The sequence below is a fragment of the Gavia stellata genome, chromosome 25, assembly GCF_030936135.1.
Source record: "Gavia stellata isolate bGavSte3 chromosome 25, bGavSte3.hap2, whole genome shotgun sequence".
Lineage (NCBI taxonomy): Eukaryota > Metazoa > Chordata > Aves > Gaviiformes > Gaviidae > Gavia > Gavia stellata.
In genome coordinates, this window is record NC_082618.1 from 11,416,603 (window position 1) to 11,437,123 (window position 20,521).

General features: G+C 44.7%; 1 protein-coding gene across 1 annotated transcript; it reads right to left on the bottom strand.

Annotated features, from left to right (window-relative positions):
• Positions 1–1,769: 1,769 nt before the first annotated feature.
• HEATR6 (HEAT repeat containing 6) lies at positions 1,770–19,748 on the bottom strand. Its single transcript, XM_059829212.1, has 20 exons — positions 19,551–19,748; positions 18,240–18,347; positions 17,682–17,822; positions 16,578–16,693; positions 14,753–14,867; positions 14,403–14,504; positions 13,830–13,967; positions 12,390–12,682; positions 11,816–11,993; positions 11,302–11,508; positions 10,645–10,744; positions 10,043–10,401; positions 8,996–9,118; positions 8,340–8,426; positions 7,185–7,319; positions 5,872–5,994; positions 4,703–4,827; positions 3,911–4,007; positions 3,243–3,447; positions 1,770–2,789 (listed from the first exon to the last, which is right to left on the bottom strand). Exons 1-20 carry the CDS (start codon positions 19,746–19,748, stop codon positions 2,239–2,241), a joined length of 3,501 nt encoding a protein of 1,166 aa, XP_059685195.1. The 3' UTR covers positions 1,770–2,238.
• Between the last annotated feature and the right edge of the window lie 773 nt (positions 19,749–20,521).

Consider the following 20,521-nt stretch of genomic DNA (forward strand, 5'->3'; position numbering starts at 1 on the left):
TCTGGTCCTGAGGGAGACAGTACTCAGATGTTGAGGAAGAGGCTCAGCAGATTGGAAGGTGCTGAACCCCTTCTGCTTTAGCATCCAGTAACAAGTTGGGCTCTTCGTTAAACAGATAGCTCACACGGAGAAAATTGCTTGTGCCACCTTCAGCCAAAGCTACCTAGAATCTACTTTCGCTCCCAAAGATAAAAGACACTCTTATCTTTCTGTCTGAGAAAAGTTGCAGGTTCCCCAATATGGGTTGAAGTTCTGGACATGGTTATTTAGAAAGCTTCATACACGGAGCAGGCAGGCTGCTACCACACTCAACGGGGACGCTTGCTTCAGTTTTATTCAGCCACTTGAGCTCTTGGTTTGCCTCCATCGCTCACTCAGTGCTGCTCAGAGCACAAGTCCACATTTCCTCAAAAGCCCTTAGGTGTTTCAGGAGCTAGCTGAGACTTCGCGGTTTTTATTAAAACCAAAGAGGTTGGCTACGCGCTACTGAGAATCCCAGCAGCTCCCATGCGCTTGTTGGGGTGCATAACATCAGATTTCTGCATTCAGAAGAACACCCTGGCATGGGGTGTGGGCTGCTGGAGCAGACACTCAGCACGGGTACACCCCGTGCCTGTCCAACCACGCATTGGACACCGAGTCCCACAGCTGCTCACCGCCAGTGTTTCAGCCATTACAGTACGTAGGCAGCTCTAGAGGTGTCAGCAAACCTGCGCAAGAAATCCAGGCACAGTGGTGTTTTCAATGGCAATGGAGCGGATTTCTTCTAGAGGCAGAACACAGCTGCAAAGCGCAGGCTTGCTTCAGCTGGTGGAGACTCAAAGATGGGTCCAGGTAAAACCGCAGCAGCCAAAGAGGGAGAAAAGGAGCAAGTGTCAGCTTAAATGTAAATTTTTAACCTGAAGCATAGCAAGGGCTGCTCCTGAGCCAGGATGGGGCCTATGCCCACCGGGGACAAGCAAGGGCACCCAGCGATGCTCAGCTCTGCCGCTCTGTTCCTCAGCCTCCATTCCAGGCAGGTGCTCAGCCTTGCTAACACTCGGACATGCCTGACCATACACCAGATGTTGGCAGAGCTGCTCCTGCCGCAGGAGTCACTCGGGGCAGGGAAATGGCCCCATACATCCAGCAAAAAGAGACTTCGTTACGCTGAAGGGGTTTCGGATACTCATACTACTTGAGGCCCACTGAAACCAGCGGCAAGGATGGAAAAACAAAGCAGACAAATTTTGTATTCCAAAGAGCTTTTATGAGAGCCAGGGCTTGCACTGAGCTCTGTTCAAACATCCACCCAGAGGTTAGCACAGCAGGCACTTAACTCTCCCAGTGCCCCACAGCCCGGCTCATTCCTGGCGGCAGTGATTTGTCCCCAGCAACATCAGAGAGCTCAGTCCTCCACCTGCTATCAGCGCAGTAAGCACGTAGCAAACAGAGAGCAAGTAACAGCATCACGAAGGAAGGGGCAGGGGACAGACCTTCAGAAACACATCCAGAGGTGGTTTAGAACATCACTGCACCTCCCACAGAAAGGCAGCAGAGCCCCACAGGTCGCACTACTTGACGAGTCAGAATTCCAGCCACGTTGGATTTTCTGGGTTAGTTGGATTTGCTGGCTTATGCAGCACAATGCCACCCACTGGGAAACAAGGAATTTTGAGGTTTTAGAAGACAGGATGAGTGAAGGCAGCAGGGAGGCACAGGCCATGTGTAAGACACCAGAACTCAGACAGATAAAGGCAAAGTGTGTTTGCTCTAACCTATTATTCAAATATTGGCAGATTTGGCTTTATTGCAGGAAAACTGAGTGACAACATGTGCAGTGCTCAGAAAAACAAAATTCTTCCAGACCCCTCCTTTACAAACATGATTTTGAATACAGCAGCAATAGTAACAAAATGCTTTTAGATAACCTGAGAGAACAGGCTGTTTCTATAAAACATACAAAGAAGGAAAAGGCATTTGTTTTCCAGGTGGTAATACTGTAACAGTTAAGTATACAAACAAAAACAAGCAAGGGCAACTTAATGTTTTTTAAATTTTGTGGTTTGTGAACTCTTAAGTTCTACAGCTCCTTTCATCAGGCATTATGAATGATTTTAGTAAGTTTGAAATAAATTGTTTAATACCAACACCAGGAAACTTTCCTTCTGGAGGCCCTGTATAAGTGAAAGCAGCGTGTTTCTTCTCTGTGCCCAGTCAGAAGTTTAAGTTATTGGTCACCAAAACAGGCATTTCTTTCTAAGCCTCTGTTAATTCAGTGGCACGGGCATGGTTTGTCAAGACATCTTCCAGATAAACAGACACTCTTACCCTCGCTTTGCCCGCCAGCTGTTTCTCTATCCCACCAAGATGTTCGATAGCTCCTTTTAAAGCTCTCTCCCTCTCGCACAAGTCCGCGTGCATTCCTGCTTCGCTTTCTTCAACTCCAGATTTCAGATATTGCAAGACATAGGATTTGATTGTATCCCCGTTTGCTGTTACGGTTTCCCAAACGACTGGCAGGTCTGTGCTCTTTGCCAGACTTAACAAATGAAGCAGAGCCTGGCAGATCTGCGTCCTGAGGCTGGCACTGTACTTGAATTCCAAGAAGTCCTCGGTGTCTTCACTCTTCTGCAAGGCTACCACCAAGGCACTCCAGATTTGGCAGAACTGCTCGGTGGAGCCATAGCATTCCCTCTTGCTAGGGATGGAGAGGGCCATGGCTGATTTGATTCGGACTTTAAAATTCTTGCAGGACTTCACTACTGAGGAAAGTGCACTATATGCTTGTGTGGTCCAAGGAGCCTCTCCTGCAAAAAAAACCACAAACCAAAAAACCCTCTTCAATCAGTCAAAATATACAAAACTGTAAATGTATCTCCTAAATATTTAATGAACTTACATTTACTGTATTTATTGTGGTCCAAGTGAATCAGGGGTTATGAAATGAAAAATTAGTTTAAAAAGTTAAACTTCTGAAGTTTTGTAAGAGGAAAAGTGACATTTTGCATCTATTCACAGCTATAATCCCATCCTCAGGCCCTTTTCTAACATGACAGATCTAACTGAACACAGCACAGTTATGCCTGTATTAGCAGGATCTGAGCCCATTTCACTGGCAAGAGTTCTGGGAAAGCTATGGCAGCAAGACTGAGCTGTTTGCTTTCTCCCCTTTTCCCCCCCAACACGTTTGTAACAGAGACTTTCTTATCAAACCCACAACCTGCTGTGCAAATCCAAAGCCAGTGGGACAAGTTACTCACCAAGCGGCAAGGCAGGGTTCTTAAAAACATTCCCCAGCGCGTAACAAGCATTCCAGCGCACTTTCATAGTGGCCTCGCTCTGAACAGTAGAAATAAGGGCCTGAAGAGATTCCTCGATGGCTTCCTTAAACCTGGGGTTTGCTATGTGATATGGTTGAAGGAAATGAAGCACATTCCCAAGGGCCCGGACTGCATTACTCTTTACCTGGAACGCACATACACAAAAAAAACCAACCCTCAACATATTCTGGCTTTCAGCTTATAGGCAAAGCTTTTGTTAAGCCTGCTACAAAATCATGCTCAGAGCCAACAAGGAGTCCATCTGGAATCAGACTGGTGTCTTACAGATGGTACCATCCTAAATACCACCAGAAAGATCATTCTCTGCAATTGGTCACCCTGAATGAAAAAAAAAAACAAACACAAAAAAACCCTGCACTGTGGAAAAGCGCAACCAAATGCCCCACAGGTCAAACAGCATGGAAAACCTCCAAACACCAGCCCTCAAGAGAGGATGCTGAGCTGCAGCTCCCCGTCCATTGGGGCAAAACACCCTAAAGTAACTGGTGCCTTCTTTCCTTCCCCCCCCCCGCTTTTTTTTTTTTTAAATAAAAATGCAAGAGTTAACTACACTATGATAATTCCACCCTTCTTCCCCTCAGTCATACCTTGTCTCTGTCCTTGGATGCTTCAGTTGCCGATCGTAACATTTTCAACAGTAGGAGATCAGAAAATTCCTCTTGAAAACTTTGTCCCATCGTTTCCCTAGCAGAAGAATCACACTGTGAAAGGCCAGCTCAGATGATCCATCCCCAAAGATGTGATACAATCCTTTAGAAAGGCGTATGAACAACCTTCACTCTTTAGAAGGCTAATATGTAAGGCAGACCTTACTACATGTGACCACTATGTTTATTAATTTAAAACCAAACTATCAATGCAAGAAAGCCAGTTAGCAATGCATTAAGTCTGTAATAAAAAACAGAGGGCAATGAATTGCTTGGAGGCAATTCTTTAGCAGGAATATACGATAACTATTTCTCCTGTTAAAAATGTAACAGTAGGTTAGACTTCCTTCAGTTTTTGATTTGAGGAAGTGTTAAATATTTATTAATCTTACTTCTGTGTTATGTTGAAAGTAAAGTAACCAGGGAACATCAATTACACAAAGCAATGTAGGAGAAATAGAAAACTGAAAAGTAAGCTTGGCAAATACTCCAGAACTAATGGTTAGAAAGACCTAAACCCAAACAGTTTAGTAGAACTCAACCCCAGATGGATACAGGATACTGGTAATACAGTGTCATACGCTGATAGACACACAGGCTGAGGAGTGGTTAAACAGAAGCATCCAAGCCAAATTTTGGCTTTTTTGATACTAAGTCAATCAGTACCTTCTGTCTGATGCTATGGGAATACAGGCAGAGAGGAGTTCCACGGGCCAAGGTGCGCTTACGTACATGTTGATGATCAGAGTGTCTGTAAGATTGCCCAGGGACCAAGCCGCTTTGGCACGGACGTTCGGAGACTTGTCATGGAGGGAATTCAGAATAGCGTTTGCTGTGTCTGCCACAAACATCACGTCCTATAAAAGTAACAACTGCTGCAAAGTTAGAAAGTTTTAAAAACTCAGGTGATTTCCTTAGTAACATACACATTCTGGCCTTTCTAGGGAAAGCGATACCTGCACAGAGACCAGCTCTATTAATATACTCTTCTTTTTTAGGCAGCAACTTTTAAAGTGTTTATGGTGTTCTCCATACAGCTTTGTTTGATCTTTAATTAACAGTCTAAGCCTGCATGCTGACCAAGTTCACCACTCTCTCGGGTAGCTATTGCTCAAAGGTTTCAATGTATTATTTAATTTCATTGGTGCTTTAGTTACTTTGGATTTTAACATAATTACCTGGACTGCCAATCTTATACTCATCAAATCCCACTCTTCAGAAAGTAATTGCTTCTCCAAACTCCCTGTTGAGCTGCCTGTCTCATCTTCTCTTCTATGGCACATTACATTTTCATTCCCTTGCCTATGGTAAAAGATGTTCTTTCAAAATATTTTGGACTCAAATCTCAACATCAGCTACTGCATACATTTATTACAATCACCCATTGAAGGCCACATTGCAAGAACTACAGAGTCTTCCAGTTCAGCCAAGCTAAGATCAATTTGGTTTGTGGAAACAAAACAGCATTTTCCTCTAAATAAGCTTTACTACTTAGTTTCAAGCAAAACTGAAGCCTTCACATTAAAAACTTCAGAGTGCTGTACAGCTGTTCCCTTCTTCCCAGCTCTACCTCGTCTCTTGCAGCTCCCTTGTGCCAACCTAGCCTCTCCCACTTCTGTCCTTGAGAGCTTGGGGAAGATCCTGACCTCCCTCCTTTTGCTCTCACTTAAGAGAGCTGACACTGGCTTCTGCTTCATCTCACTTAAAACTGCACTGGTTCTGTTCACCACACAGAAGGCAAGAGCAGGTCTAGAGACAGTAAAGAAAAGCTATATACACGCTAGAGACCAAAAGCAAGAAGGAAGGCCAATTCATTCCAAAAGAACTCATGTCCCACATCTTATGGTTCATCAAACCAATTATAAAATGGCTCAAAATAAGAAAAATGGGCCAGTTCTGACCTGCCGAAGGCAAGAGAAGAGGATGTACACTCCAAGCGCACGTGCAGCAGCAGCTTTTACCAGTGGGTTCTCACTGTGGTTCAGGCCAAGAAGCAGAGTGACGCACAGTATCTGCTGGTCGTTCTGCAACGATAAGCAGTCATGGCAACAGAAACTGAAGAGATCTCTGTCCCACAAAGACAGACAACTGACAAATACTCTGAAAGACCCTAATATGTGGAATCTGTAGAAGCTACCATTCAGAGCATACTCTTTTCTTTAAAGTAAACTGACTGGCATTTCAGGGTGCCACACAGGAAATGGGAATGCTTTCAGCAAACATGATCTTGTTGCTGTTAAATAATATTTTGGTTTCTTTTGTGGTCTTAACTATCATCAAAATGCAGAAGGCATGGCGCACCAGAGATAAAACAGACTGGATCAGTTGCTTCTTCCTGTCTTACTTCACTCTTTCCCCTTCATTAACAAGGACAGCCAGGCAGATTAAGTTCATCCTGGACAGATTGTCAGTTTACCAACCCATGACAAAAGATCTTTGTTTCACCAGAGCAAAGGGTCAGAGTGGGCACCGACTTGACCCCACATGGCCACAGGGACAAGAGAGTGTATGGGATCAAAGTACGGAGTGATGAAGTACATGCTGTACTTGGAGAAACCAGACAGAGAATTCCAGAGATACTGCTGTACTAGCAATTCTTGGGCAAATGAGATCTGGCAGAGTACTCCCCATCAAGAAGGGCACAGTGACATAAAAAGAGCTGCACAATGCAGCGGTGATACACTGCCAAGGCTTTCATGTTTAAAAGCATATTTCATGTTGCAAAAGGAGAGTAAGGCCAACACATTTGTTTGCTTCTGCCACGGCAATCACCACAGTTTAGTGTTTTAAAAGCCAGCCAAAAGAAAAAAACATGCGTGCAAATTGGTGCACAATGTCAGTCCATGGCTGTTAGCTCAGCTGTCTCTTCAAAAAGACTTAACCAGCAAAATAATAACCCTTCACCCCTCTCTCATGCAGTGAAATTCTTGCCCTCCCTCTCCTGTGCATCATCACCAAGGCTGCGTATTCATGGCAAGGCCAAACAGCTTCTGTGAGCCACAGTTTCATTTTTTTGACAGACTCATTACTCCCAACATTGGCTTTTCCAGTCTTCAATAGCCACAACTTGTTCAGAATGTTAAAAAAAAAAATCTGGAAGATTCCTCTACCCCCTCCTTGTAAGTTTTAAAAGGTTTTACACTACTGCAATCTGGTAGACAAGAACAAAGCCTCAATAGGTAAAAATGCCATGCTTAACGGAGTGCTCTCTTACCGGCAGACTGCTGAAAGCTTCTGGCAAGATAGAGGACAGGGCATCACAGGCACTTGTCTGAAGAGTCGCATGTGGAGAGTTCTGAAGAGTGCCAGGCAAAGGGCCATTTAACATCATAGTCCAGAAGGTTACAACCTACAGAAGAAGCAGCCAGGTTTACCTATTTAAACTCAGCAATTACGCTTAAGTTCTAGAATAGATTGCCTTTTTCTATTATCATCTTTAAGACATACTTACAGTAGGTAGCATAATCACACGTGAAAGTGATTACAACTGCATGGAAGCCTAAAATACTTAATATTCAGAAACGTTTTAAAGACATTTTAGTACTGCTATCAAGCACTTATTTACTGAGTTCTGTTTGCTTTCTTCTCAAGGCCACATACACTCAGATTAGATTGCATTACGTAGAATTACGATTCCATTCTTGAATCTACACAGCTGGGTATTTTCATTTGCCTGACTATTTACATTCATAGCAAGTACCAGGAACCTGGTGCTAGCGGACACATTTCCTATCTTGTAGGATCACTGGTGACCAGCTCAAAACTTAGCATATGCCAAAGAAATTTTTAAACTTGCATACTGTTCACAGAAGCAAGACTTAAATAGGCCTACGTTACTAGTAGAATGCCAGTTCCTCAGCTTCCGCAAGCTTATCCAAACAGCCTCAAACAATTTTTCCTGAAATCACATATATTATGGTTCTGGCCACTCTCTCTGCACTTAAAGCAGCCAGAACATATAGGCTGGCTCTTGTAACAATGCAAATTCACCAAAACTCTAGAAGTGTACGTCTAGGTTTTATGCAGCAGTAGTGATGCATGCAAAATCGGCACTGTTCTTCCAGCTTTCTGACTTACAGCAGGCCGGAAGAGGAGGGATAAGGAAAGGCAGAGAGAGAGGCAACATTAACATCATTTGGGGGGGGGGGGGGAAACCACAACACACCTGCCTACAGACAAAAACAAATGCCAAAATAATGCAGGAAGTTTACAGAAATCACACCTATCAGCAACTATAAAGCCGCAGGGTACTGAGCCCCTTTCTGCTTTCCTGCAGTTGATTTATCTGTATCCATACCAGTAACTTTGCAGAGAGGTCAAGAAAGGAAGTTCAGTCAAGTGGAATCTCAGAGGGAGCCCACACACTTACCACGCTGACTGGTACTCTCTGATCAGGGGCAATGGCTGAATCAGGTTTGTACTGCTGTAATACACCTGTCCCCAGCTCCTCCAGAAGCTGCAAGGAAACAAAAAGCAACTAGGTCTTTACCAGGGATGACTCAAGTACCATGGAACTATAGCAACCTCTACCTAGGGCTATACTTACTTACCCAGGGAACAAAACTAAAAGATCCAGTATTGGTTTGGACTCTATTCTGTCCCTGCTAGTGAAGAAATCAGAGGAAAAGCCTTTCTTACATAAAGTCTCTGGCTAGAACAGCGTAACAAATTGCCGCACAAAGAGGAAATCTCTCTGAGCTTTCCTTTGGGTTCATACACCAGCTGATGCTAAATCAGGGAAGGGCCAGTGTTATAGTCCTTGCATTTCCCAAGCTTCCTGGTGACTCAGCAGAGCAACAAAATTCTGCTAAAAATTCAAGATGGGAAGCAGAAGGTGCATTTCTCGAAGTGTCAGGGTACTGCATCTCCCAAAGAGCTATGGCAGGCACCAGCTCTTTACAGTGGGCTACATCACACACACAAAGATGCTCCGAATATTCATCACTACTCATCTGTATTTGCAAAGCGAACTAATAGATAAAATTGACTTGGTAAAACAATGTTGATGTTTCCTCATGCTCTTACTTTGGCTCCATGAAGCTGAATAGATGGATCCATTTCTTCCATGCATCTGCAAGCCACTTCTCCAAGTTCTAGGAAATAGCTCTGAGCCATAGAGAAATAACCTTTTACAAGAAGAGCCAACACCTAAACACAAACAAAAGAAATTCCATTCAGCATTTTTTCCTTCTATTAAACCAAAATACCCCAAACACAGAGAGGATGTTAATGGGCTAATCAACACTGGAACCATACACTAAACTCCGATGTAACAGATACACCTTGCAGCACAACTTCTAGAATACTAAAGCTAATTAAAGAGTTCTCTATTCCATTATCTTGTTCAAAAGAGCCACAAAAACACTATCGGGTAGCGACACAATGAATTATTTACTGTAAGCGAAGTCTCCTGTAGCTAAAAACCTAAGCAAGAGTGCCTGTAAGAGCAACACACACACACACCATCTCCTGTAATACTGCTGCTGTGTGCTGTGAGGCTGGATTTAACAAAATATTCATTGTTCCAGAAAAAGAGTGAGACTCTTTGGCATGCACGTTACAAAATCTTCCTATTTTCTGTGGTTACATGAAGAAAAACAAGGCCAAGTCTCAACTTTCACAGGTATTCCTTTAGACATAGCATCACTCCATAGCTCCTTGCAGACTGTTGTTTGACTGCAAGGTTCTTTCCCGCTGTTTTCTAGCGGAACTTTAATTTAGATTCTGTATGGAGGAGTTTGCATGGGGAAGACTCACAGTCCTCACCAGATGCCAGCACACACAACCAAATAGTATTTAAATATAACGAAGGTAACAAAAATCACAGGCAGAAGAACTTACTGCAGCAGATTTACTATGGGATAGTTACGCTGTGGCCACAGGCACAGTGTTACTGTGTTACTGCTCTTTCAGTCACAGCAGCTCAGACATGCTGCACTAGCAAATGCTTTAGCCTAAATGTCATTGGAAGAGTTCGGAGCAAAGGCAACCCACGACTGAGGCTTGGCTGACATGAGGTCATCTGATATTGTACCAAGATGTTCATTTTACAAGCTAGCTGTTCATCCCCACCTGTAAGGATTCCAGTCGAAGGGGACATGGTTCATAAATGCTGGAAAACGATGGGAAGTTAGCATCGCTGTCAGAACAGGAATCCTCTCTGGGCAGAACGATGATGGAAACGCAGAGACGGAGAAGCCAGCATGGTTCTGAAGACGTACATCCTGCTGGATTAGCTGGAGGCTCCCCTTCTGAGGGGAGTGCTTTTCTCCACTGCTCAGAAGAATTAGAACGGTGAGGGGTTGCGCTACCACTGTTACTTAGCCCTGAAGAACTAGGCTGTTGCAAAAGTAACTGCACCTCTGGTAAAGGTGCTTGGACAGATACTATAGCCCCTAATAATGTGAGACTAGAAACTCGAACATTAACATCTGCAAGAAAGAACAGGGCAGGGGAAGAAAAAGCCAGTCTGTTAGCATCTCACTGACATGTGAGCATCCTTCTTGAGCAGTTTTCAGATAAGACAGATCATAACATATAACTCGATAGCAATATGTATGTTTATGTATTTATGAAGCACGGGGAAGGGAGAAATCCACAACTATTTTGTAATAACCAATGCTGAATTGAGATACAACATATACAAAGAGGCTCCAGCCAAGCAGAACACAAACCTTTATGACAAATGTATGGCTTTATCTGGTTCCAAACTCTTGTCAGCAACCCAGGTTTTAAACGGCTGTATGGTGCATTTGAAACCAAGTTTGCAAGGCACTGAAACACACAAAAGAACATACATGGAGCGGTGGTTACAATGTCAGCCTGGCCTCCAACAGATTCGTTTTTACATTTGCAATTTAGGTCATTTAGACAGCTAATTATCTGAGGGCACCTGAAAACAAATGCCCCAATTATCTGCTGTTCGAAAACTGGTTGCGAACTTGGCTCCTAAGAACAAGCATTTAACTACTGTGACCTGGCATAAAGACCAAGGAATTTCAATAGCCCATGGAAAGCTTTTTTGCCAATTTGGATTCCAGTTTTAAAGCCAATGTGAGCCTTCAGAATCATTTCATAGGTTCATTCAGCTCCAAAATGACTACATGAAAGAAATGCAGGAACAAGAGAATTGTGCTGAAGAGAAAAGAAACCTTAGGACTCTGTAGGAAGACTCAGTCCATGAAGCCTTGTGAGACAACAACAGTCTATTTCTCCCCACCACCTTAGTCCTCAACAGCTACAATAATTTCTATGCAATCTTTCTTCAAGACTTCATCTACAAACCAGTATCATCTCTTGGACAGCATTTGAAATATTTACAGTACAGTTACCTTGACTATTTGTGTCAGTGTTTGAGAAGAGGATTCTGCCACCAGAGCTAGCAGCAGGCAGCGGTGCAGCTCCCGGATGCTGGACGCAATAGTTACAGAGAAGGGAGTAAAAGCTCTCTTGTGATCATTAGCATCTTCAGCAACAGAAAGAAACTGCTTAGAACCTTCCAGGATGGCTGAGAGAACTTGAAGAGCACAGGCACGGGTCTGAAATGATAAAACATTTCTGTTACTTTTAACACCTCCTTCGAGCTGATGGAGAATTTTAAAATTTATTACAGTCACCTTCTCCAGCAAGAGAAAATTCAACTCCAACTATCTTTTCTCATAACTTTAAGCAGTATACAACGAATCCTTTGTTTCCTTAACCAACACATCCCCTTTTACTTCTTGCAGTACAGTGACCAAGCAACACAGATACAGTAGCCAAAGTACTTACTGAAGGCCAGAGAAGACCATTCTTAAGATTAACATGGGAAAAATACAATGCTTTTTCTACTCAGAACTGCCTCACCTTTGGAGAAGGGTCTTTTAAAGCAATAGTCATCAACGACACTGACTGGGGGCTGCCAATACCAGGTGCATCAGGAACAAACGCTGACCAGTAGCCATAAAGAACTCTTTTTTCTATTGATTTTATAGCAGAGAGGAAACAGGCTAGAGCCCCTTGACGAACATTGGCTTGATAAGATCTTAAAAACAAACAAAAAGATTAATGAAATAGCAGCAGTGAGAAGTAATGGACTTAACCTCTTTCACTTATATTAGTGGCTAGCTGTGAGAAGACATTTTTTAGACCAAGAACGGGAAGACAAAGAACAAATTTACTTTCAAACCCATACAAATTACTGCCTTCCAATTTTCTTGTATCACCACATAAATCAAAAGGAAAAGTTATTTCCTCAACAGTTTTGATTAAGAACAAAGTGCTAGGATCCTGTGGAAGTATAAGAGTCTGCACACATGTAAAATTTGTGCCAGATCTACAGGAACAAAAGGTATGCTTTAACATGATACATAAGCTTAAATTGTTATGAACAACAGTACACCCTGTTACCATGCTTTACGTTTACATGAACAACAATCACCTCATTTTGCTCTGTATTCCACCTTCAGCATCAGAATATTCCGACTCACTGCTGCTGATTCTTTTCCAACTAGTATAATGTGGAGACAAGTGATCCTTCCCAGCAGGCACATATGCAACATCTGATGCACGAGTCCGAGGATCCACACAAGGACTGTTCTGCACATCCGCCAAGTGTAATTTCAGCATGTCGGCTCCAAGGACTGATTCATTTCCTGCATCACCCAAATCTTCTCTTCCTTCTTCCCCAAACTCTCCCTTCTTTTGTTTCCCTTTGGACTTTTTTCTTCGGTTCTGTTTTAAGACGAAAAATAAAGTACTTTTTTTTACTTTTTGAAACAATATCTAGAAAGATGTGCAAACATTTAATAATCTTAAGTCTTTTACTAAGGGAAAAAGGTCTCATTTGAAAACAAAACTAATCACTAATCCAGAATAAAAGCAGAGTTTAATATAAGTCATGCCCTCTGTACGGTACATCAACATCAAATTATACAAGTTTCTAGATGGGTTTTTAGATGAGATTTAGTTTAACCAAGAGTTATCACAGCTGTTTAGCATCCTTCTAATGCAACAATACCGCACATAAGTGCAATTATATGTCTGTGCAATACTGTACACACAGAAACAGTCAATTCTTTAAATATCTGAGAGTTTGCAAACTCTGCTTGTTAGCAGCAACAGTAACATCAGTATAGTAATACCTTAGTGTAAGTAAGCAGTTTGTATCTGAATAGCCTCAAAAATTAAGCTTTGGCCTCTTCATCAGTAAAGCAAAAGATTTCCAAGAAAACTTGCAGTTAAAAATCATATTTCACACAAAAGTGATTGAAGAAGAGGAGCAGTAAATACTTCTGTAGTTTTTAGACGTTAATCTAAATCTACTGTAAATCTAAAAAGAAACAAGTCAACACAACTATACAACTTTATTGTCTCTAATGTCTTTCAGCTAATTGGTAATCCAAAGTGTTTACAGGGTTAAAAAATAACCTGTAGAAGGATTAAGCAAAACAGATGGGGGAGGGGGAAGGAAATCAGTCTCTAGATGAACTTGACTTCCCTAAGAAAGAGTCAAACAATTGTGCAAGTGTTAGGAAAGAAAATGTAACTTATAAAATAAAAAGCTTTGGTTAGTCTGCACGCACCAATCCCATGTCCGCAGGCCAAGAATTCTTGGCTATAGATGAATAACTGATGCACACAGCTTAACTCAGGAAAACCAATCTCTGCAGAGCCATTTGTTCTCATCATCTGAGTTTACAAAGCAATTTTACTCAGTGCAGAGATTTATAATCAATACCTTTAAAGCAAAGAATGTGAAACGTATCACATGCTCAGAACACAAAGAGCCTGTTAGCCACTAACATCACCTCAGGTAACATACAACCGCAACAAACGTGCACAATGAGCATGCAGTAGAATCAGTATAATTTCAGCTTACCCCTGTCTGCTTAAAGGCGGCTGGTTCTGATTGTTCCTGTTTGACAGGCGACCTGTTATCATACTGAGGTAATGGAGCCGGGTACAAGGCTGCAGGCATTTCTATGCTCAGTCCCGGCAGTCCATGAAACATACATTTCTGGAACAGTAACAAAAACGTGAGCATACTTTTCCTTTTTGATGCACAGAGATTTACTGTGTATTTACTCAGGTGTTCATCAATTTTCAGTTGGGCTTGTGATCCTTCCCCCAGGTCTTGCCTCTCCCCATGCTATGTAACAGCTATGCAACATCTGAAATTCAACTCTCTCTAGAAGGATTTTAAGTAAGTCAAAAAAAAAAAAAAGAAATGAACCTCCCATTTTTCTCTCATTCTTTTGTGGGAAGTACAGTTAAGATGCCATGAGAGAAACTCAACATCTTTTTCTTTATATCTCACACTACATTTCCCCCAACGCTCAGGCTTCTCTGTTCCCTCTTTCTTGTCTTCTCCTACTGTTTCCCACTTAACAAGCATCTGGAACATGCACCTTCCAGTGTCTGCCTCCTTCTCAAGGCAAATTTAAGTATTTACCTTTAATACTGCAAGAAGAGATCCAATTTGGTCAGTTTGCATTAGTTTCATCTTCCCGCCATTTAGAAGTGACTGGATACCTTTCAGTGCATTTTGCAGTAACTGAAAACCAAAAAAACCACAGAATTACTTACTTTTCCTTCCCAAAACATTGAAGGTTCACATCTTTCAAGTGACCTTCTAGGCAATTATGTTTTTACTCACCATAATTACTGGGACAGTTACTTACGTTTATTACAAAAAAATAGACTATTTAAGCAAAAATCTCAGTTGACAATATTCCAAATTCCAATATTCCAGCAGCACAATCTCCTAATTAGAGTATTCTAGACAATTAGACTCACACTTACCATGCAAAAAACGATGTCATCTACATCAGAAGTTTTTGAAGACTGCAGAACACTTAGAAAAGTTTGAAAACAGACACTTCTGTAGGACTCATCCAAGTATGGCTGTCCAGGCACACTAAAATTGAAGCAGGAGGAAACAAATGGTTGGTTTACAGTCTGTCCCACAGCTTTATAAAAAGTTACACAAACTCGGATCCAAGCCCTCTGCTAGACTGAAGAGCACAGCCCCAGATAGATGAATGGCTCTTTGAAAGGGATCAGCTCTACCACTATAAAGAACAAAAGGAAACCTTCTACGCAAAGAGCCAGTACAAGCATAGCGTGCCTTACACCTACTCTGCTTCTGTGGCCACCTTCTCAATTACAATGACTCTCCAAGCACAGCTTAAAAAGCTGTCATGCTTATAAATGCTTTTTAGGCAAGATTTGGTATTGAAAAAAGACCTCGAATGACTTTTGCCATTTCCCTAGTTTCCATGAAGTCTGGGCAACCTTAATGTGCTGAAACCTTTTAATATCCACTTGACTTACTGCATGAAGAGAGAGGGCAACTGCATCACTTCCATCTTTGCTACCTTGAGTACCATTTAGTTAGAGCTGGCCATTGTTGCAATGGATTGAGAGTGTTTAAATAAATAAATTTGTAAGCAGCTGGTTCCAACACATTTAATTACTTCAAGCCATCAACACATGTTTGATAATACTCACAGGAAAACTCTCATATTGCAAGTGATTTTCCTGAAATTAGAATCAGAGAACAGTTGAGGTTGGAAGGGACCACTGGAGATCATCTGGTCCAACCCCCTTGCTTGAAGTAGGGTCAAGCAGAGCAGGTTGCCCAGGACTGTGTCCAGTCAGGTTTTGAGTGTCTCCAAGGATGGAGACTCCACAGCATCTCTGGGCAAGTGGTTCCAGTGTTCGACAATCCTCACTTTTTTTTCCCCCCTCTTATGTTTAATTGGAATTTCCCGTATTTCAGTTTGTGACCGCTGCCTCTTGTCCTTTCACTGGGCACCACAGAGAACAGTCTGGCTCTCTCGTCTTCATTCCCTGCCATCATGTATTTATACACATTGGTAAGATCCTGCTGAGCCTTCTCTTCTCCAGGCTAAACAATCACAACTCTCCACATAGAAAAATCATCATGCCCCAAACTGCCAGATGTTGCATTTATTTACATTAATTAGTTCTTCAGACTTCATCTATGAGTGCTGAAATGCCAAACTTTTGTGTCTGGGATTTGTTTTGGGGTTTTTTGTTTGGTTGGTTTTTTTGGGTTTTTTGTTTTTTTTTAAAAACCAAGCCGTCTGTTCAGGGGAACTATTAACAAAAAAAATTCTTTACAGCAAGTCCAAATATTATTATTAATTGCTTGCTTGCCCACAGAGGCCGGTTAGTCAAAATTCTTCCCATATAGCAGCTAGTAAAGATTTGATGTTGCTGCAGCATCAGCATATTTACATGTGGAATGGAAAAATGGATGAATTGCAAAAGAATAACTGACAACCAGTATAAAAACTTGTAGCTGACCATTTCTTATGCAAAATTAACCCAGAGAATCACTGCAGGGACCAGACAGCACAACACTATTTTCTTCTCTAAACTAATCTCCGTAACATTATCTCTGGAAGACTGAGAGTTTACGGTTTTATCCACAGATGACATCTTGAAGCACTAAAGTTTTAGATTTCAAATTCACACCCATACACCTTACTGGTCCTGAATTTGCTGTTCCTAGCACAAACAGAGCAGACCAGCTATCCGTACCGTCAGATGTACATCTTCTAAAGCATCCGCTCCACCACCTGAAAAGGCTCGTACGCACCCGAGACACAGGTTTGCCATGCTGCGTACTGCTGCCCTCCTGAGTTCCACGTCTGGCTGAGCAGAATCACTGAACTGCACCAAGAGCCCAGTCTTGCCCAGCAAATCCGGGAGATACTAGAACAAACCACCAAAAGTCATTAGAGGTCAGTGCTCTTCCGTCAGCCTCCTGGTTCTTCTGTTTGGTAGCTAAATATATCTATGCTACAAAAGGTTTGTCAGCTGCAATTTCAGATTCCATAAACAGAGTATGTTTATTAAAAAAATGAAAATATTCATCTCCAAAGTTCTCTTATTTTGTATTAAAAAAGTGTTGAGTGTGAGCATAGTTCAAACTGAGTCCCAATTTATGTTTTCTTCCCAGACATAAAGCTAAGTTAGCAACAACTGCTGTACCAAACTGCTGCGGGTATATAGTCTACAAACCCACGCAAGCTGGCAGCTCCAAAACTGCTAGCATCACCACCCCGCGCTTCAGCCCAACAGCAGAAACTGCTCTGCAAGCTGCCAAGAGCTGGTGACAGCAGGGGAATTCAACATCTCAAACACTATCAGTCATACTGCAGCAACAAGGAGCTTCGTACAAACCTCAGGTTGACACCAGATAGTCTCCAGTTTGAAACAGCTTTGAGCCTGCCACACACTAAAGACCTGATGTGGGTACAGGACAAATTTCAGGATCCTCAATGGAGCCTGCTGAGTAATGCGCAGTTTGAAGCTCCCTGCATTCTTCCTGCCTGATACACAGGCATACCAGGGTGGTTAGTCTGCAAACTAAGCTTGGTGCCCTTCTTTAATAGCATGCCTTTGGCTCAAGCCAGGTAATAGGTGGTCCCTACAGCTGCAGCCTGCAGGTATAGAGGTATTCAGCACAGGAGGAATCTTGTTATCTACCGATTATTAGTATACACACCTATCACACCTGAAATTCAACTTTTCCACAAATATCAATCACTATTTAAATGGCATTATTCTTAACATAAAAGGTGTGGTGATTTGAGAACATGATACTTTTTTATTCTTTCTTGGGGGGGGCAGGGGGAGTAGAAACAGCAAAAGGGCGCAAATATTTTTGCGGTTACTTTCCCTTAGCTTTTAAACTCACCTTCTGACATTTAGGTCCGTTATTATAAACAAGAGCTGCTAAAGCTTGCAGAATTTCAACATGTGTCCAAGAGCTACACTGCTTAAGAGCAGAGATGCAGTAGGAGAGAAGAAAATTCAAGCTCTGTTCATCAACCATCACCTGTTGTAATAGAAAAGGACTGTGGTCAAGAAAACATCGTCATGTACTGCTGGAGTCAATATACCCAGATACATTGGTTACAGACTCAGGTGATCTGGCTGTTAAAATTACACACCATCACAGAATCAGCCGCCACTTAAGAGATGGATAAATCAACTGAAGTGTCCTATAACGAAGAGTATTTTCGATGGTGTATTGCTTCTGACTGAGAGCTGGTTTTACGTGAGGAACCATGCTAGAGCCACAGATCGGAACCTCAGCTAAGAATAAATTAGCAATACACTGAAAATCCAAGAAACTCTGCATGACAGTCGGCTCCATAGCCCCATAAAAAGAAACAGAAGGACTCCCTGGCTTAGTGGGGGACCAGGGAGCCAGTACACAGGAAAAGGAGGGACAAGGCCAAACTTCCCATACCTGAAATCTGTTAAGTAAGTGATGGATAAGCTGACAAACTTTGCTGACAAGATGTTCCTGATCAAGGTGAACCAGCTGACAGGCTTGGACAAGCAGAGCGCAAACATCCTGGAAAAGAAAGCCTCAGTTTATTATTCAGAGACTACAAAGCTAGGGTGGAAACCACATCCTCAGCTAAGACTTTGATCACACAACCAGATCCGCGTGTAGATACCACTAACATCAATACACACGGATAATGTAATGAAACAAATGAAACTCCAGCTAGCGAGCCTCCCCTCATTTACCCACAGACCTTCATCCCGATGCAGGGATATGCTGATGGACTCAAATTGCAGGACTGCTGCTCAAGCAATACCACTTAAACACTGGAGCAAAAGCAAAGCCAATAATAATGGCAAAAGAAAAATACAAAGTTAGATCAAGGAACAGATTGGGGGGGAAAAAAAAGGAGCACTGTCCAAAGAAATCAATTCATTCCAAAATGCAAAGTAAGTCTACTCTGGAAATAAAATGAAGAAAAATCCTAAGTCAGCACTGCTTACAGCATCATAATGAAGTACAGCGTGTTCCCAATGAAGCAGTATCAAAATTGTAAAACTACAGCATTCAGCTTTGAAGGGCTTACTTTAAGACTTGAAAATTTTTAATTGTTTGAATAGTAGACTGTGAAAATTGCTGAGTCCCCGTGCCTACAGTCCCACCCACTGGTGTCACCCGTCTCCCAGGCTCTCCTGCCGCTGGGCCACGCATGCCGACCCCGGCAGGGCCGCGGCACATGGCAGCAGAGCTCACAACCCCCCCAAAGAGGTGGGGATGGGAACCAGGGGAGGGCGAAGGCAGGAGAGAACGTGGTCGTGGGGAGGAGAGTGGAAGACGTGCAGGAAAACCCACGGCCTGCAGCGAGGCGGCCCGTGGGGAGCCGCAGGGCGGTACGTGCGGGGCTGCTGCCTGGAGGCACCGGGCGAGACGGCTGCGGCCGCCCCCACGCGAGTCTGCGCGCACCCGTGGGGCTGCACACCCGGGAAAGCGCCTGCACACCCACCCCGGTGCGCCCACCCGCGCTTAAGGGCACCCCCACACGAGCACCCGTGCCGGTGGGCCAGAGCCCCGGGTAAGCGTGACGTGCACACCCGCGTGACGTGCACACCCGCGTGGGAGCGCCTTCTCCCCCGCCACGAGCGTGCACATCCCCGTCTGTGTGCGCGCCCCGCGCCGGCCCCGCCAGTGCGGGCGGCGGGATCCCCGGCGCCGCCCGGCCCGGCCCAGCCCATCCCCTCGGCCCCGCTCCCCGGCCGGGCCCCGCGGTACCTGGGGGCTGGGCCCAGCCGCCGGCGCCGGCCCGCAGCACTCCGAGATGAGCTGGTCGAAGAGCAGGTGGAGCTCGGTGCGGCGGCCGCCGTCGGGCCGCTCCGCGCCGGGCTGAGGCCGCAGGGCGCCCAGCCGCGCCAGGTAACGGCGGAAGGAGCCGCCCGGCTCGGGCTCCTCCGGCACCGCCACGGCCGCCATCTTCCGCCTACCGGCTGCGGCGCTATAGCAACGGGGAGCACTTCCGGGGCGGGGGGCGGCTACGGGGGCCGGGCGGGGCCTGGGCCCAGGCGGGGCGGGGGCCCGCGACCCGCCGAGTCGGGGACCCGGAGGCGGCGTGCGGGCCTGGCCCCGCGCTGGGGCTTGGGGCGGCGGGTAACGCCCCGGTGTGGGGGCGCGGGGCGTGCAGGGAGCCCGGCCGGGGAGCCCCCGCACTGCACCCCGGGACCTCCCGCCCTGGGGCCTGCATTTGCCCCACGGGCCCGTTTTTTACCTTGAAGGAGCCTGGGCATAAGCGGAGGGGGAGCCCCGGGGGCCGGCGGCAGGGCCGGCACGCCCGCAGGTGTCAGGGCAGGGGCGCAGCTTGCCCCGGCCTCGCAGGTTTGCAGGGAGCAGCGCTCCGCACGGCCCAGGGGCTGCGGGCCCGGGCATGCGTCCAGCAGGTACAGGGCCTGCAGCCGTGTCACCCTCGCAGCCGTGTCACCCTCGCAGCCGTGTCACCCTCGCAGCCGTGACACCCTCGCAGCCGTGACACCCTCGCAGCCACGACACGCTCGCAGCCATTTCACGTTCACAGCTGTGACACACTCACAGCCATGACACCCTTGCAGCCGTGGCACACTCAACAGCCATGTCACGCTCAACAGTAGTGTCATGCTTGCAGTCCTGCCACATTCACAGCTGTGTAACACTCCGGCCATGACATGCTCACATCCATGTCATGCTCCAGCCATGACACGGAGTCATGCCACACT